Source organism: Mustela putorius, unplaced genomic scaffold, assembly GCF_011764305.1.
Source record: "Mustela putorius furo isolate JIRA1106 unplaced genomic scaffold, ASM1176430v1.1 tig00000585_pilon_pilon_pilon, whole genome shotgun sequence".
Taxonomy (NCBI): domain Eukaryota; kingdom Metazoa; phylum Chordata; class Mammalia; order Carnivora; family Mustelidae; genus Mustela; species Mustela putorius.
This window is the reverse complement of record NW_025421424.1, coordinates 873,435-890,282: the sequence shown is the minus strand read 5'-3', so window position 1 is coordinate 890,282 and position 16,848 is coordinate 873,435. Positions and strand designations below refer to the sequence as shown.

At 46.7% G+C, this 16,848-nt stretch overlaps 1 protein-coding gene across 1 annotated transcript; it reads left to right on the top strand.

Annotated features, from left to right (window-relative positions):
- Positions 1-13,589: 13,589 nt before the first annotated feature.
- Positions 13,590-15,406, top strand: GJA8 (gap junction protein alpha 8). Its single transcript, XM_004779626.2, has one exon. It carries the CDS (start codon positions 13,590-13,592, stop codon positions 14,910-14,912), a length of 1,323 nt encoding a protein of 440 aa, XP_004779683.1. The 3' UTR covers positions 14,913-15,406.
- The last annotated feature ends 1,442 nt before the right edge of the window (positions 15,407-16,848 follow it).

The following is a 16,848-nucleotide window of genomic DNA, read 5'->3' as shown; positions in this document are numbered from 1 at the left end:
GGAGACATCCAATCAGTGGGGTGCGCATACTGTCTCCCTAGCTACCAAGGAGTGTGGGCCCTGCCTTTTAGGCGCCTATTGGGTGCCAATTCTGACCAAGGTGATAGGCTAGTTCAAATTGCTACTATGGGGTAAATTGTAATTCAATTGCCACCCGTGTGTGACCTAACATGACTGTGCGGCTTTCTCTGTATGTTGCAATCTCATTAACCACCTGTGTGTGGCCAGGCTCAACCACATAGCCTTTGCTCTATAAAAGTTAGTCTGAAAGCACCTGGGTCAATCAGTGGGTTAAGCCTCCACCTTCGGCTCAGGTCATGATCTCAGGGTCCTGGGATCAAGCCCCACATCGGACTCTCTGCTCAGCAGGGAGCCTGATTCCTCCTCTCTTTCTCTGCCTACCCCTCTGCCTACTTGTGATCTCTGTCTGTCAAATAAATAAAATCTTTAAAAAAAAAAAAAAAAGTTAGTCTGTAAGGCAGGGAGGGGTCACCTCTTATAAGAGACAGCCCCGGCCAGTCAGTTTAATTCTCCATGCTTGGCGCGAAAAAATACTTTGCTTGACCTTCACTTTGTGTCAGTCTCCCTCCTTTGATCACGGACCCATTATTGGGGGACTCAACAGTAGACAGAGAACAATATTTGTTTTGAGTCTTTGGACTTGGAACCAGGGTAGATGACACAGAAGATTGACTAAAGACAGAGGAACCCAAGTCCTTAGTGATGGAGAAACCAACTAGATTAAGCCACAGACTGAAGTTTTCCAGCTACCAGAACCATGTTCTTCCCAACGAATCTGGTCAGAGTAAAGCCTCTTACTTAAGGCAAAAAGAAACCAAGTAGTAATGGATTAAAAAAGAAGCAGGCTTTTTTGGAATTCAGGGTAACTGGCCCAGACTGCAGCTATTTGATTTGCCACAAAGAAAAGGCAATGGCAAAAAGAAAAAGACAAAAAAGTCCTCCCCATAAATAAGCCTGTGAAAAAGAAAATAATAATGTTCCATGCTCTCTCTCCACCCACGCGTGATATCTGAATAGAAGTACAGATCAGGCATCCAAAACCATAGAGGCAAAACAAAAGTACCTACAAGAAGCAAAATGACACAGGTTTGGTTTTCTGATTTGCAAATCAAACGGGTCCTGGAAAATGATGATGATGATGATGATGATGAAATCTGTTGCCAAATGAACCAAGACAATGAATGCAATTTACATAATTCCTTTATTATTAAAATTAAATGGCCACTATAGACAAAACTAGGAGGAGAATTAGGCAGGGTTTGTATTGCTCTGATAATTCAGTTTTTCCAGGCTTAAATGCTGAACTGAAACGGAATCTACTCTGGCAAATTTCTTTCCTCACTGGTCTTCTGAATTTTAATGAAATGCAGAAGCCTTTCTAAGCAGGCACAAAAATGAGAAACCACAAACTTTTTAATGACAGATTTGATTAGATAAAAATATAAGTCCTCTTTTACAGCAAAACACTTTAAGAGCAAAGTTACAAGTCATCATATGAAAAAATTTCACAATCCTTATGACAAATATTAGCTATGGTCTATAAAAAGAGTCAATAAACCAACAAGGAAAAGGAAAATAACTCCCCCAAAAGAGAAAAAGGATCTGAGTGCATGATCCAGAAAAAAAGAAATGTAAATGGCTAATAAATATATGAGTCATTCGATAATCAGAAAACTGCTAATTAAAATAAAGACTATGTCCTGCTCATACCACTGTCAAAAAAAAAAAATGTAAAGAGAGACAACAGCTGGTGATAGTAAGACTAGAACACAAAATGCCTGCCCCCACACTCTTCTGAGCGTATAGTCAGGCACAGTCTGTTTTGAAAGTAATTGGTGTCACTTAACCAACTTTCAAGTCGTTCCTATGTTTTGAGTAATCTATTCTACCTCCAGGGATCCATCCTCCAAAACTATTCCTTCATTTGCCCCTAAAATACGGACATATAGATGTTTATCCTTTTCTGAAAGTTTGTCATAGCAAAAAACATGGAAGCAACCTAATGTCCTTCAACAGAGACCAGACTGAACAAATTTACAGGATGTCCTTATGATGGAATACTATTGCAGACATTAAAATGATGCAGACATATACAGCAAAGATATCAAGATATATTAGGCATATGTTAATATGTATATATGAAGTGCATCTTTAAAAAAGCAAAAACCGTCTGGAAAGACACACACCAAACAGTTAAGCAAGGTTGTAGTGATGAGGTGGGAAGAGGAAGGTAAGCAGAGAACTTTACTCTTTACCCTGCATGTCCCTCTACCGTTTTGATTCCTTCCATCATGCAAGCTTTCACCCTGTAGGTTTGTCATTTTTAAAAGGCACACAGATAGGTACAAAGTGAATTCCTCTATGTAGACAATGTTTGCAGCTATGTGGGTTTTTCAGGACAAAAACAACAACAACTGCAATAACAAACAAACAAACAAAAAACCTTTTCTGAACATGCAAATGTTAATTGATTAGCACAAAGACCGGAGACCCCCCAAAATGCTCTGAAAGGTCAGCACTGTTGAACTGAATCTCACAATTAAAGGCGACAGCACGGACAGCCAGAGCAAACACCGGCTTTGGAGTCGAGCAGATCTGGTTCCAGTCCTCACCCTGCCCCTTTCTTTCCATGACCGCGGGCAAATTACTTAACCTCGCTGAGCCTCAGTAAAATGGAGACAAATCGGCCCACCCCTCACTGTAGGTACAGCTGCCTACACCATGTATTTGCAAAATATTTTTCTCCCCTTCTGACTTATTATATATGTAGGATGGGCTACTACAACAGCTGAGAGACTACAGGGAACTCCACAAGACTTGATGGTTTGTTTTCTGGATGGACCCAAAGACCTGTGTCTAGGGCCTCGTGGTGGACGCAGGTATCAGAAAGTGCCGGCCATGGGGACTAGGGGAGGGCTCTGGGCACCGGGGACCAGCACCACCAATTCTAGCGGCCAGGGTTACATTGAGCAGTGGCTCTAAAGTTTTAGCATACACTAGAATTGCCTAGAAGGCTTTTATTTTGTATGTGTGGGGGGGGGGGTTTGTTGTTTTGTTTTTTGTTCTTTGTTTTTATTTTATTTTTTCAGTGTTCCAAGATTCATTGTTTATATACAACACCCAGTGCTCCATGCAATACATGCCCTCCTTCATACCCACCACCAGGCTCACCCATCCCCCACCCCTCTCCCCTCCAAAACCCTCAGTTTGTTTCTCAGAGGGCTTTTTAATTTTTTTTTTTTAAGATTTTATTTATTTATTTATTTATTTGACAGAGAGAGAGATCACACGTAGGTAGAGAGGCTGGCAGAGAGAGAGAGAGAGAGAGGGAAGCAGGCTCCCTGCCAAGCAGAGAGCCCCATGCGGGACTCGATCCCAGGACCCTGAGATCATGACCTGAGCCGAAGGCAGCGGCTTAACCCACTGAGCCACCCAGGCTCCCCTTTAATTTTTTTTAACTTTTTTTTTTTTGGTCAGAGAACGTGAGCACAGGCAGACAGAGTGGCAGGCAGAGACAGTGGGAGAAGCAGGCTTCCTGCTGAGCGAGGAGCCCCATGTGGGACTCGATCCCAGGACACTGGGATCATGACTTGAGGCAAAGGCAGCCACTAAACCAACTGAGCCACCCAGGCGTCCCCCAGAGGGCTTTTTAAAAACAGTTTTCAGGTCTCCACCTTCAGAGTTTCTGATTCAGTAGGTCCTGGGGCAGGGCTCGCTCCCCTAACCAATTCCCAGGCAATGCTGCCACCGCTGGCCCCAGGGAACTGCAGTCAGAGACCTATGGGCTTACAACATTCACAACTGCTCCCACCCCAGCGAATCTGAGGTTCCATCAGCCTCTTTCCCTGTCCCTCTTCTGGGATATTCTCTCTGTCCCTCCCCAGGCAGCTAGAATGTCAGGACACTCCCTGGTCTCTCCCCTCCCCCATCCCCAGCCAATGGCCGCTTTCTGCAGCCTCATCTCCCCAAGGTGACGACCAGGGCTGCTGAAGAGAACCCAAGACCTTTCGTGGGAAGAGGGGAGGAAATGAGGGGAACATGCTGAGAGCCAGATCTCGGCCTGGCCTGGGTCCTATTGTTCTGCAGGCTCAGCACAAGGACGGGAAGTGTGTCCCCCTTCTGCCTAAGCAGATTGGGAAAGATAACTTTGTTAGCAGAAGATCCCAGGGCCGAGGGGTCGTGCTCTATAGAATTGGCACAGTCTGCTCTCATGCATGAGCTGCTCTGTTCAATAGAGTGCCCAGCCTTGCCCTGACAACTGTCTGTGCGGGAAATCCTGTCACCGGTGAAAGTGACCCCTGTCCCTCCCCTCCAGCCCACCCCTTGCCCCTCAGGGCACAGGAGCTCTTGAATCCCAGCCAAATGGTTGTCGTACAGAAGACTCTCTGGCTCACACCCAGCTGGCCAGGGAGGAGGGTTAGAGAGGGCCATGGCTCACCTCTGGGCCTCTCCAGGTGGTACAAACAAGAAAAAGCAAGCATTGAGCCCCCCGCTGGTTAATTATGGAAGGAACACTTGACCTCCTTCGGTCAGTAGTAGCCAAACCTTCTTCCAAAGGGTGGTAATGGCCATTACTACTTAGCAAGCACTGGCCCAATGTCAAGTACTAAACTCGGTTTTATGCATATTGTTTTACTGAATCACTCTGATTCTTTGAGGAGATGCTGGTTCCCATTTTCACAGGAGAAAAACTGAAGAGGAGCCCAGGAAAGTCACGTGAGCGAGGTTGGGCAGCCTATTCGGGGCAATGCTGAGCCAAACTCACTCCAAAGCCTGGCCATTCAGTGCTTCTCTGTTCAGCTTCCTCAAAGACGAAGGCCCCCGTTCTAAGGCCCAATGCGGGAACTGGGGTCTAGGAGACCAGAGCCCCCTCCAGTCCTCCATCTCCTTGAGCAGATGGGTGTGAGGCCTCTCTGCACGCGCTTTGGGTTAGGCATCCCAGGGTTTTATCCAAGTTTGTCCTCCCAGCACAGGGCCAGGCTCACACCAACCACTTCGCCAAAGCGTGTGGTGGAAGAGAAGGGCAAAGTTGCACGTTGGAGGCTGGGTATCTCCTTTCTTGGTGTTGTCGATGCTTTAGAGATGTGAAGGTGATCAAGCCACACATGGATGAACAATCAGGAGACAAAAATTACATTTCCCAGAAGTTTTTGTCTGCACCCACTGTTCCAGCCCAGCCCTGGGCTGCCTGCTCCTGCAGGACTTGGCCTGGCTTACTCTCCCCCTCCCCCCCCCCACCACCTACCCCATACCCTCACCACTCCCTCCCTCACCCTCTTTAAAGTGGGCTCCACCTCACCTCAGTGAGGTCTGTGTGGGAACCATCTCCCCTCCACTGGCTCTCCCAATCCCTTGCCTCGCACTTCCCTGCCCCCCATACTTTTCCATTTGGTGCTAGCTCCTATCACCTAACCTCCTGTGTCATTCCCTGAGTTATCGCGTTTAATGAGAATCAGCCGCCTCCCCAACAAGACTGTGAGCTCTGCTATGGCAGAGATCTTTGTTTTACCCACTGGTGGGTCCCAAACACCTCATGGAGTGGGAGCTCAGAAAATGCTTGTAAAATGAATCACCAAACATTGCCCACGAAGTCAGAGCCAGGCCTGGATATTCAGGGAAATAACCCAATTCACCCATAGCCCCTGGCCCTGGGTTTCTTAGAGATTCATTCTACCTTGCACACCCAAGCAGCTGGAAAAGAGAGGGTTTTTTGCCTCCTAATTCCAATCATTTCAATTGACTGAGAATGGTCCCTGCGGGCCCCATACATCTGTCTGCCTGGCTTTCTACCCATGATAGGGCTCACCTGGTTCTCCCTAAAGAGCCTTACCGCTGAGTGAGTCTCTACCCCCACATGGAGGCATCCAGAACCATGGAAAATGCCTGGGCCTCTAAGTTGCACCACGACCTCAAGACGTCATTTCCACCCTGAACTGACTTCTCATCTGTAAAATGAGGAAATTGAGGCCCACAGTTTCTTCTGGTCTTTTCCAGTCCTGGTATTTTCCCTGTGGAAGGAAAGCATATTATGACTGTAATCAAGACACACTTAGAAACAAGCCAACCCAGGACCTGGGGGCACAGGACACAGCCAGACTCAGAAGGGGAGGAGATCACAGTGAATAACTAACAAGCGGATAGGGATTCACAGCATTGCATGGGTTAGAGCAATCGCCACCATCATTACTAAAAGGACTTTTCACAAAACAGGAAAGGCGGTCATTATCAACTCTCTTACGTAGTTGAGAAAGCCAAGACCCAGAGAGGCTGGGCAAACTGCTCAGGAAGGGCCACACCAAGAGCCAGGTCTTCCCACTGAAAATCCCGCGATTTTCCCATGTGTAACTACTTCACTGCTTCCAAAACATACCCTGGTGAAAGAACGCCACCGTTGAACTATCCAAACATCAATGATCTAATAATCCACATTACAGAACATAAAAGTGGGATTTGCCTTCAAATGTGGTTATATCCCATGTTCCAGAGCTTTGTTTACATCAGATAAAACAATAGAGCCGCCACAAGAAGACTTCCCACTGAAAGACCTAAGAAACTGACTCTAATTTCTGGTTAGGACATCTCTTAACCACAGACGAACCTGGGATGAGGCCCTCTCCCACCTCTTTCAAAATGTTCCTCAAGACATAAGGGATTGAGTGTTTATGTTTTCAAAGACTGCAAACAGAAGATGTGACAACAAAAATAATTCAATCACCTCGGCACTCTTAGTAGAGTTGTCTTCAACACCCATGGAGGAAATAAGCAAAGAAAGTGCTAAATTGCAAAGCTAGATTTGTCCAAACCTGAGCTCTGATGAGATTCTTTATTTTTCCAGACATGAACACATCCTCTACGACTGTCTCTCACACAATGATGTCAGGAGACGGGACTGCTCTACCACACAAGCCAAGTTGTCCTGGAAAGCCCTGCATGAGAGAAATTCATCTGAAGAGAAGTTTGTAGTTTCTGGAAAATCCCAGAGAAAGCTCAAGCTTCAGGAATCAACATTGAACAAATGCTCTCTGAAGAAACACTGATCAGATTTCTTTCCCTCTCTCCTCTGACTTCTTGCCTCGTTGATACTGGGGAAGAGCCTTGGCCAGTTGCTTTTAATTGACAGATTCTCTAGAAGGCTCTGTTCCAGTTAGACTCATCCTTCAAATTTGAATTCTGAAAGAAATCAGAATTCTAAAGTAAATAAGGTTTGGGCTAGTGAACATTAGGATATGATTGGAATTGGAGACTCAAACAACTTTGGTAACATCCCCCTTCAAACCACCACCATCAAAATGCAGTATGCCCATGACACCAGAAAGGGCAGGAAATGAGGGTAGAGAAGAGGCAAGCACTTAGATGCTGTTTTTCTGGTTTACCCTCCAAGTTGCCTTCGGCTCAGTAATTATACATTGTAGGTTTCCTAAAACCATCCCAGTTTCAACTATGTTTGCTCCATTGTTTCCATATATCAACTTATATAATAAAATGCCCCAGTTTGGGGTTTGGAAAGGTGGTCAGTACAACCATCTTTCATACCAATGCAATGGTGAGTCCCAGACATTGGGAAGATGGTGGGACTTGGGGAGGCAGAGGGCATGCGTTCATGCCCCAGACCTAGCTTCCTAAACATCATTCCTCATTAGGCCGCACAGGTATTTCAACCCAGAGCTTCTTGGTGACCCAAACCTCATACCCCCATTTCGCAGTTGGAGGCATGAGAGTCTGCAACTATTAGCTGACACTGCATAGTCCCCTTGACTCTGCAGTTCCTCAAAAGTATTTGTAATTATGAGTAAAACAAGGTGGGGAATGTTATTATGTTGACAAGTGGCACCAGAATTCTTTGGCATATGCAGGCTCCTTTCAAAGAAAGAAACTTGGAGACATAAGAACAAACCCCCAAGAGAGAACGATAGATCAACCCTTGAAAAGAAACAACCACTCTTCTTTGGGGGCGGGGGTGCTTTGGTACAGTCTGACTGAGGGCAGGGGATGCATGCAAGTGACCTCTTACTGTCCCTACACCCCAAGCATTCTCTAAGCTGATGATAAGGCACTGAGAAAATACCCCCAGGTAAAATACCCCCTCTGGAGAGAAGCCGAAGGTTTTCTGCAGTACAGGACCAGGTCTGCAGCTAAAAGACACTTTGGGAGGCTACAGAAGCCTATCTAAGCTTTCCCACATCAGCTTTTCCCCCCCTCCTCCCCTCTGTGCCCAACACAGCTCTCCCATTCTCTCTCTCTCCTATTGTTTTCCAAACATCCCTCCCTTCATAAAAGCTGTCTGGCTGGGAGCTTAAAATATTGCTGGACAGTAAAACCTACCCATCAGGGCCAATCCAGTCATATCTGCTCAGTCGTGCAGCAAGGTAGGGGCGGGATAGAGAAGTGGGAGGTGGGCTTTTAGGCGCCAAGGGAAAGAGGACAAAGTTGCCATTTTGCTGCTGAGTGCCAAGAGAGAAAGAGAGCACATATTTCTCCGGGGGACCCTACTGCTGTTGGCAAGTTTTCCTTGGGTTACGTTGGTTTGTCGCCTTCCCTGCCATGTAACCTGGGCTTCTTTTCTAGCCTAATCTAAGGGCCAGATCGGGGTTTCTACAAAAGGAAAAACGTTGTCACTAAGGTTTGGTCTTGGGTTGGGATGGCTGAACTTAGAGTCCAATTCTGAAAATCCTCTTGGGACTGGCCTGAGAGTGGGCAGAGTTTCGGAAGGGAAAGGACTGTAGGAATGGGAGAGGGGGATGAGAGGGGAGATGCCCAAATTCTAACTACAATTTGACTTTTTAAGGTTTTCTCATTTTTTCAGAATGAATTAACATGCCTCCAGGAATCCCGAGAGATCTAAAATAAGTATTTGGTATTTATGAAAGAGTTTTATACTTTTTCCTTGATCTCTGTGATAGGTGTAACAGTAATTACTTCTGAGTGCTGTGGGTGGAGAGGAGGCTTCATGCGCTGCATTTTCGATGTTGGGGCATTTAATGGTGCATAAGAATAGGTCTAGCTAAAGACCCCAACAGTCTTCCTGGGGGCAGGCTGTGCTGTTTCTCTAGGAAAGCTTCTCTTTGCTCTAGAGTCTAGCTGCTCTAGAGACATGAAGGGAGACCCATTTATACTCCCTTACCAACCAGACTGGTAAGTGGCCATGTAATCCTTTGGGGTAACTGGCTAACACAGGTGTAAGTGTGGTATTCTGCCTCTTCTCAAAGCCAAGAGAAGAGGATACTTCTCTGTATTGGAGATTGCCCTGGGCTTGAAGCCAGAAGAGCAGGGCTCCCACCCCTGCTCTGCCCTCACTAGTTGAGCCCCCTTGGCAGACTTAGTGAACCTCCCTGCCTGCCTTCCTATCTGTTAATGGAGGCTGAAAATGCCTGGTTCACTGGTTCTAAATGGTCATCCTGCGGACCTGTCAGTTCTGGTCCAAGATGAACCTTCCAGAAGCCTGTAGTAATAATGTAGTAAGCAATATAGTAAATTTTTCACCAACTTAAATGTGTTCCATTTAAAGGACTTTTATTCTGAAATTATGTCTTTTCTGGTTTTGTGGTATGATATTCCCCCTCTTATGAAATGATGTAGTCATAATTGTGATTTAATAAGTTTTTTTTTAAGATTTTATTTATTTATTTGACAGAGAGAGAGATCACAAGTAGGCAGAGCAGCAGGCAGAGAGGGTGGGGGGAAGCAGGCTTTCCACTGAGCAGAGAGCCTGATGCTGGGCTTGATCCCAGGACCCTGAGACAATGACCTGAGCCGAAGGCAGAGGCTTAACCCACTGAGTCACCCAGGCACCCCAAGTTTCTTATTTTTATATCCTTGCTTGGCAAAATTAGGAGCTGGTAACTCTGTGTTGGCCCCCCTGTTCTGCTGGTACTTTACTAGTCTATGATGTCAAAGTTTGAGAACTACTGGCCTAGTTTACAGGTTCTTATGAGGACTGAAATAAGATATGGAAAAGTGTATCAGTTATAAATAGACAAAGGATACCCAAACATAAGGTGTCATTTTAATCATTATTTAAAACCATAATCCTGGGACACCTGGGTGGCTCAGTGGGTTAAAGCCTCTGCCTTCGGCTCAGGTCATGATCCCAGGGTCCACATCGGGCTCTCTGCTCAGCAGGGAGCCTGCCTCCGCCCCCCCGCCCCCCGCCTCTCTGCCTACTTGTGGTCTCTGTCTGTCAAATAAACAAATAAAATCTTAAAAAAATAAAAATAAAAATAAAACCATAATCCTCTGGTGGAACATTCTGTTGGATGACCTGGGGTGGATGCGTGAACTCCATCGGTTTACTTTCTATCTGTAAAAGATCTGTTTCTTTTTGCAGAAGAGCAGAGAAATATTCTTCCTTTGGTTTAAATTACTCCCTGCTCCAGTGGAATAATTTGTTCAGATATACTCTTATCTGACTTCCTTTATGTATAATTTTCATTGGTAGAAGTCAAGGACCCAAGGCATTTTCTCTTAGCACCTCTAAAGCTCCTCTTCTTAAAAGAATAATGGGTCTGTTTCAACAGCATGGAATTGGAAAGATTTTTTCCTAAGTTAGTTTCTCTTCTTCCATTATCATGAGAAACTTTGTAACTAGACATTAAAACACACACACACATTCACACACTCAGTCTTAGCATTGCAGAGTAGGGTATGAAAGGACACAAATTTGGCTTAATTTGGAAACTACTGATGGGGTGGTCGGGAGGATCTTCATGTTTCATGAATATGCCACAACAGTCACAACATGTCAAAAATCACTGGCCTTCCAGTTTATTTATACAAAACAGTCTCTCAAAACAGCTAGTTTTGGATCAATCTGCAATCCTTGTTTTGGTATTTAGGCTTTCTTTGCAAGTTCTCTGTCTGCCACTGCTAACTGCAGCAAGAAGACTGGAGTTTCCTAGACTTTAACTAATACTGGTATTATATGCACTCAGAGATTGAGAATTTCAGATTTCAAATTATTACCATTGGTCCCATGTACTGGTTATTTATGGAGCGCCTACTCTGTGAAGGTCTTTGTTTTGTGTCATGACGTTTCATAGAAGATGAAGATAAAATGATCCCTGGTCTCCAAGAGCTTTTGATTCTCAAAGGGAGAAACAAGATTGATAGACACGCTATCCTCAAAGTGTGTGCTCACTGCACACGTCCACATAGGTACCTGAGTGAAATACACACGGAAATCCCAAAGGACAAATACAGTACAATACAAGGAAGAGTGTCAAATCTGAGTTGATACATCAATGGGGACAAGACATTAACAACACTAGATGTAGAGTACGTTAAGGCCAGACTTGATCTTATAAGAATAAATTACATAAACTGCTGTTTTCACATGAATGTTAGATTGAACCATGTGATAGGAAACTGGGGTTTTCCTGGCTCTGCCAACAGTAGGATTTATGCCTGGGCTGCTTACCTGATTGTGAGGTTTCCCATCTTTTTTCCCTCTGAAGGCAATGGAAATGGCTGCCCTTCACTACAGGGCAAGCACTAGATTTAACTGCCCACGGAGGAATGTTAAAAGCAGAAGTATAGCTAGACACATGTGGCTGGGATTCTGAATGGCTGGTTCTGGGTGGAGGACCCTCTCCCACTCTCAGCCCCCCATCCCTACCTACAAGGAACTCTTCCCAATGCTGGAGTCATGACTGGGGAGCCGCAGATGCTCTCACCTTCTCAGGAGGACAGAAGCTGCTCTTGGGTACCCTACCTAGTTGGGAGTTTCTGGGGCTCCAAGAGGAGCAACACCCTCTGCTCTACAACAAAAAGCAGCCACAGCTGTGCATACCCTGAGAGCACAGCGTGCGCATTGCTCACGCCTGCAATCACTGTCTGCCTCCCGTACCGTCTGGCTGGACTCCAAACCACAGACTCCAATCTATGAAAATCACACCTTATTTAAGATATCACTTTTCATCACTCGTTCAAGTGCTTAACAAGTATCCCGGTCATTAAAGCAGTGGTCTTCTGATGCTATAGGATGAGACAAGGCTGAAAGAAGCCCAGAGCAACATCTCCAGCATGCGCTCTTGCCACCGTCTAAGAGCCACACTGAGAAAACACTGCAACACTAGAAATGTTCAGGCTGGAGGAGCATTTGCCACAGGCTGAGACAGAAGTTTTGTTTTGTTTTGTTTTTAAGTTTATTTATTTATTTAAGTGATCTCTACACCCAATGTGGGGCTCGTACCCACAACCCCAAGGTGAAGGATCCCATGCGCCTCAGATTGAGCCAGCCAGGTGCCCCAATGTAGAAGTTTTGATCATAGTCCCTTAGGTTAGCACAGGTTTGCACTGGGTGAGTGTCCCAGTTTACACATATCAGCCCCGTCAGTTCGATCCCCAGTGCATTAATCATGCTGTTGCTAGGGGCATGATATGCTATCATGTTTAATGGTATTTTTGTTGTTGTTGACAAATTTTTAGCTCTATTAAGGTAGGCACACATTACAGAACCTAAAACATTTTCATTCTGTGAGACACTAAAAGTGTCTCAGTGGACTTTCCTCACCGTGTAACGTGATTCCTCCCTGAAGCATGCTCCCCATTCTTTGGTTTTAAAAGACTAATAATAATCATATAAAAAAAGACAGTACTCTCCATTTGTGATGCTGTTAAGAATGGTTTGCAGATGTCAACATAGAGAAGAAAGAAACATAAATTAAGAGACCAGGAGTTGCAGAATTATGTAGTTTAGATCGAAAGCAGTGTATCTCCAGGGTGTCATGGAAAGAACTCAGCCCTTGGGACCAGGCAGACAAAACGACTGCTATTTAACTGTCTGATCCCAGTTTGTTTAACCTCTCTGAACTTCAGTTTTCTCATGTGTTCAAATCAAATTGGTTAAACACTTCCTGAGCTTTCACTGGGTGCTGGGCTCTGTGACAGGCCCTGAGTATGCAGCAGTGAATGAAACATACATGGCCCATAGCCTTATGAAGACTATAGTCTAGCAGGATCCAATTAAATGAAATAATGAAATGTCAAAAGCCTGTCACAAAGTAGATGTTCAAAAAATCCTTCCACTTCCCTCCAAACACATCATTGTACATTTCAACACAGTCCAGGTAAAATGGCTACAGGCAGTTTCACACATCCAAGAATTCTGTTGGGGGCCCAGACCCCTCACAGTATAGGGTTTTCTTCAGTATGATGCCTCTTAAAGCATAGTTTAGCTTGTGGTCTTGATTTAAACCCATGTAAACATGGGTTTCTATCTATGGTCAACAACGAGCCCTTATTTGGGGTGGAATTCAAGGAATGATACACATATCGCCTCATCTACACTTTCAGACCACCCCTTGCAAGTGACAGAGAGCAGGTATTAGCATTAAACCCATTTTGCAGATGAGGAAGATTCTTCGCACCGCTCTTGTCCCTTCATCCCAGCACGCAAGAGGAGGCACTCCACTCGATAGGTGCTCTTTTACATACTGATGGTTCCAGCAACTCAGAAAGGAGAGGTACCCCACCCTACCCCCAGGGAGCAAGCGTTAACAGAGAGAGACTGGCAGGGGATGGCACCACGGCTGATCAGCTCTTGCCTTCTTCCTCCTCCAGGTGGGTGAGAAATGGGTGACTGGAGTTTCCTGGGGAACATCTTGGAGGAGGTGAACGAGCACTCGACGGTCATCGGAAGAGTCTGGCTCACCGTGCTCTTCATCTTCCGGATCCTCATCCTGGGCACAGCCGCGGAGTTCGTGTGGGGGGACGAGCAGTCCGACTTCGTGTGCAACACCCAGCAGCCCGGCTGCGAGAACGTCTGCTACGACGAGGCCTTCCCCATCTCACACATCCGCCTCTGGGTGCTGCAGATCATCTTCGTGTCCACGCCATCGCTGGTGTACGTGGGCCACGCCGTGCACCACGTCCGCATGGAGGAGAAGCGCAAGGAGCGTGAGGCCGAGGAGCTGTGCCAGCAGGCGGCGGGCGACGGTGGCGAGAGGGTGCCGCTGGCCGCGGACCAGGGCAGCATCAAGAAGGGCAGCAACAGCAGCAAAGGCACCAAGAAATTCCGGCTGGAAGGGACCCTGCTGCGGACCTACATCTGCCACATCATCTTTAAGACTCTCTTCGAGGTGGGCTTCATCGTGGGCCACTACTTCCTGTATGGCTTCCGGATCCTGCCCCTCTATCGCTGCAGCAGGTGGCCCTGCCCCAATGTGGTGGACTGCTTCGTGTCGCGGCCAACGGAGAAAACCATCTTCATCCTGTTCATGCTGTCGGTGGCCTCGGTGTCCCTCTTCCTCAACATCCTGGAGATGAGCCACCTAGGCCTGAAGAGAATCCGGTCTGCCTTCAAGAGGCCCGTGGAGCAGCCCCTGGGGGAGATACCCGAGAAGTCCCTCCACTCCATTGCCGTCTCCTCCATCCAGAAGGCCAAGGGCTACCAGCTGCTGGAAGAAGAGAAAATCGTGTCCCACTATTTCCCCCTGACTGAGGTCGGCATGGTGGAGACCAGCCCACTTTCGGCCAAACCTTTTAGTCAGTTCGAGGAGAAGATGGGTGCGGGGCCCCTCGGGGACCTGTCCCGAGCTTACCAAGAGACACTGCCTTCCTACGCTCAGGTGGGGGCACAGGAGGGGGAGGTGGAGGAGCAGCCTGTAGAGGAGGGGGCCGAACCAGAGGTGGGAGACAAGAGGCAGGAAGGGGAGACAGTGAGCACAGAGGGGCTGGAGACCACAGCAGTGCTGGAGGGGGAGAAAGCTGAGACTCCTGAGGTGGGGAAGGAGGGTGAGAAGGAAGACCTACAGCCTGAGAAGGTATCAAAGCAAGGGCTGCTGGCAGAGAAGTCACCTTCCCTGTGTCCAGACCTCACGAGAGATGACACCAGACCGCTGAGCAGGCTGAGCAAAGCCAGCAGCCGAGCAAGGTCAGACGATCTAACCGTATGAAGTGGGGCCGAAGAATGAAAGAAAGAAAAGAAAACACCAGAGTTAACATAGGGCAAGATGAAACATAAAGATGCCACCATGATTCAAGTCTTCTGTCCCTCCCCTCACACCCACCCCTGGTTGGACAGGAGCTGCAGAGGACACAGCACTTGCTATACAACTAGGAAACCACATTTCCCAAATAAAAGGGCCACCAAGAAAAAGTCACTGACCTGTCAAAGTTCCCAGTCTCGAATGACTGCCCTGCCCCTCCAGCTCAACTACAATGGGAAGCGCTGCTTTAATCCTCATGTCTCCACAGAAATCCCTCCAATCAGAATTGTGGTTGCCTCATAGCTTTTTGCCAGTCCGACTCAAGCTCACTAGCTCAGCCGGATTTTTATCACACCAGCACTTCCCTAGCAGATACCATATGATCATATATCAGGGGGCCCAAGCTCAGATGTCTATGGGGTGCAGGCAGGGGCTTTCAATGGTTGGGGTGGGCCTGTTCTAATGCCATGGGATGTCTAGGGTTGTGAAGACTGGGGCGGGGGGGGGGTGGCGGGGGGCAGAGGGCAGCTGCCACTCAGTACCAGACACTGATTATCAGGCAGTGTTACCGGACCATCTGATTTTTTCAGAGAATCCAGAAGTCCAAACTTCTCAGTGAAATTTTTAACACTGCCAACTAAATTTTTAAATATACCACGTGGACCAAGCAAAATGTGCACAAGCCAAGTTTAAGCTTTGGGGTACTAGTTTGCAAAGTTCGCCTACACTAGCGAGCCCAGCTTTCCTGTGGAATTGGTCATATTGTTTATGGTCTCAACTTGTGTCTATGGCTTCCAAATCTCAGTTCACCGTTTTGAAGTGTTCAGTTTAAAATCATCAGTTCAGGAGATACCCAGTATTCTCAATGACCTTCCTTTTGGGTCACTGTAGCCCCTGGGTTCTGATTTAATTATCCCTTGAATTGGTGGGGATTCTGCCCTGGGCATCATTAGGGAAAGACCAAAAATCTCACCCTCTCCCTGAACTGAAAGGGCCTTGAGGGCTAGTCGCATTTTTCTTCCCTGAAGAAAGAAGGTCCCCTTCTTTTCTCTCCTCTTCCAATATCAGTGAGGGCTCACCCTGAAATCAACACCTCCTTTCATCAGGGGCTGGGAGCAAGCCAGTCTGAGTCAGGAGATAATCCGCTCACTGACCTGTCTTGAGGAAAGTCAGCTCTCAGGCCTTGCTGAGACATGAGATGTGTACAAAGAGGACCATCACAGTCATACTAGGGAGAGCCTCTTATGAAGTGGGAGCTCAAACAGCCAGAATCCCAAAGTCTAGTCCCAGACCAGGCATCATCCCTGAAAGGGACATAGAGACTAAAGGGAAAAAGAGGGACCTCGAAGTTCTCCTACGCTTTACCCTCACAACCAACACTCCTCAAACATAGAGTCCTGTCCAGGGAAATCCTCAAGTACAAGTACACATTTAACACAAGGAGCCAATCAATTCCCAGAGCTGAAGGTCAAAGTGATAACCAAGACAGTTTATCTAAACCAAAGCTAGCATCATGGGGCTGCAGTGCCAAGGTTATAGAAGGAGGGATAGAAACCAAGATGACATGGCAGAGATCTGGTAGGGGACCACCAGGGAACCCAAAAGAAGTACCCAGAAAACTGCCTTAATTCTTTTTCCCAACCAGCACCATCCCAAAGCATGCAAATCTCCTGTGCTACCCTCTGGTTATCACATTCCTTTTACAATATTAATTCAAGATATGCTTTTCCAGAGCAAAGCCTCCTGCAAAACTATTCCTCCCCGGGTATCAATATTCCCATTCCTTAGTGCCCCATTTTAAAACAAAGTGGTCTAAAAATTAAATTCATCCTAAGGTATGATTGCTTGATCATCCCTCCAGGAAATTTTACATCTTAAAAGATAGCCTAAAATAGGCGTGTCT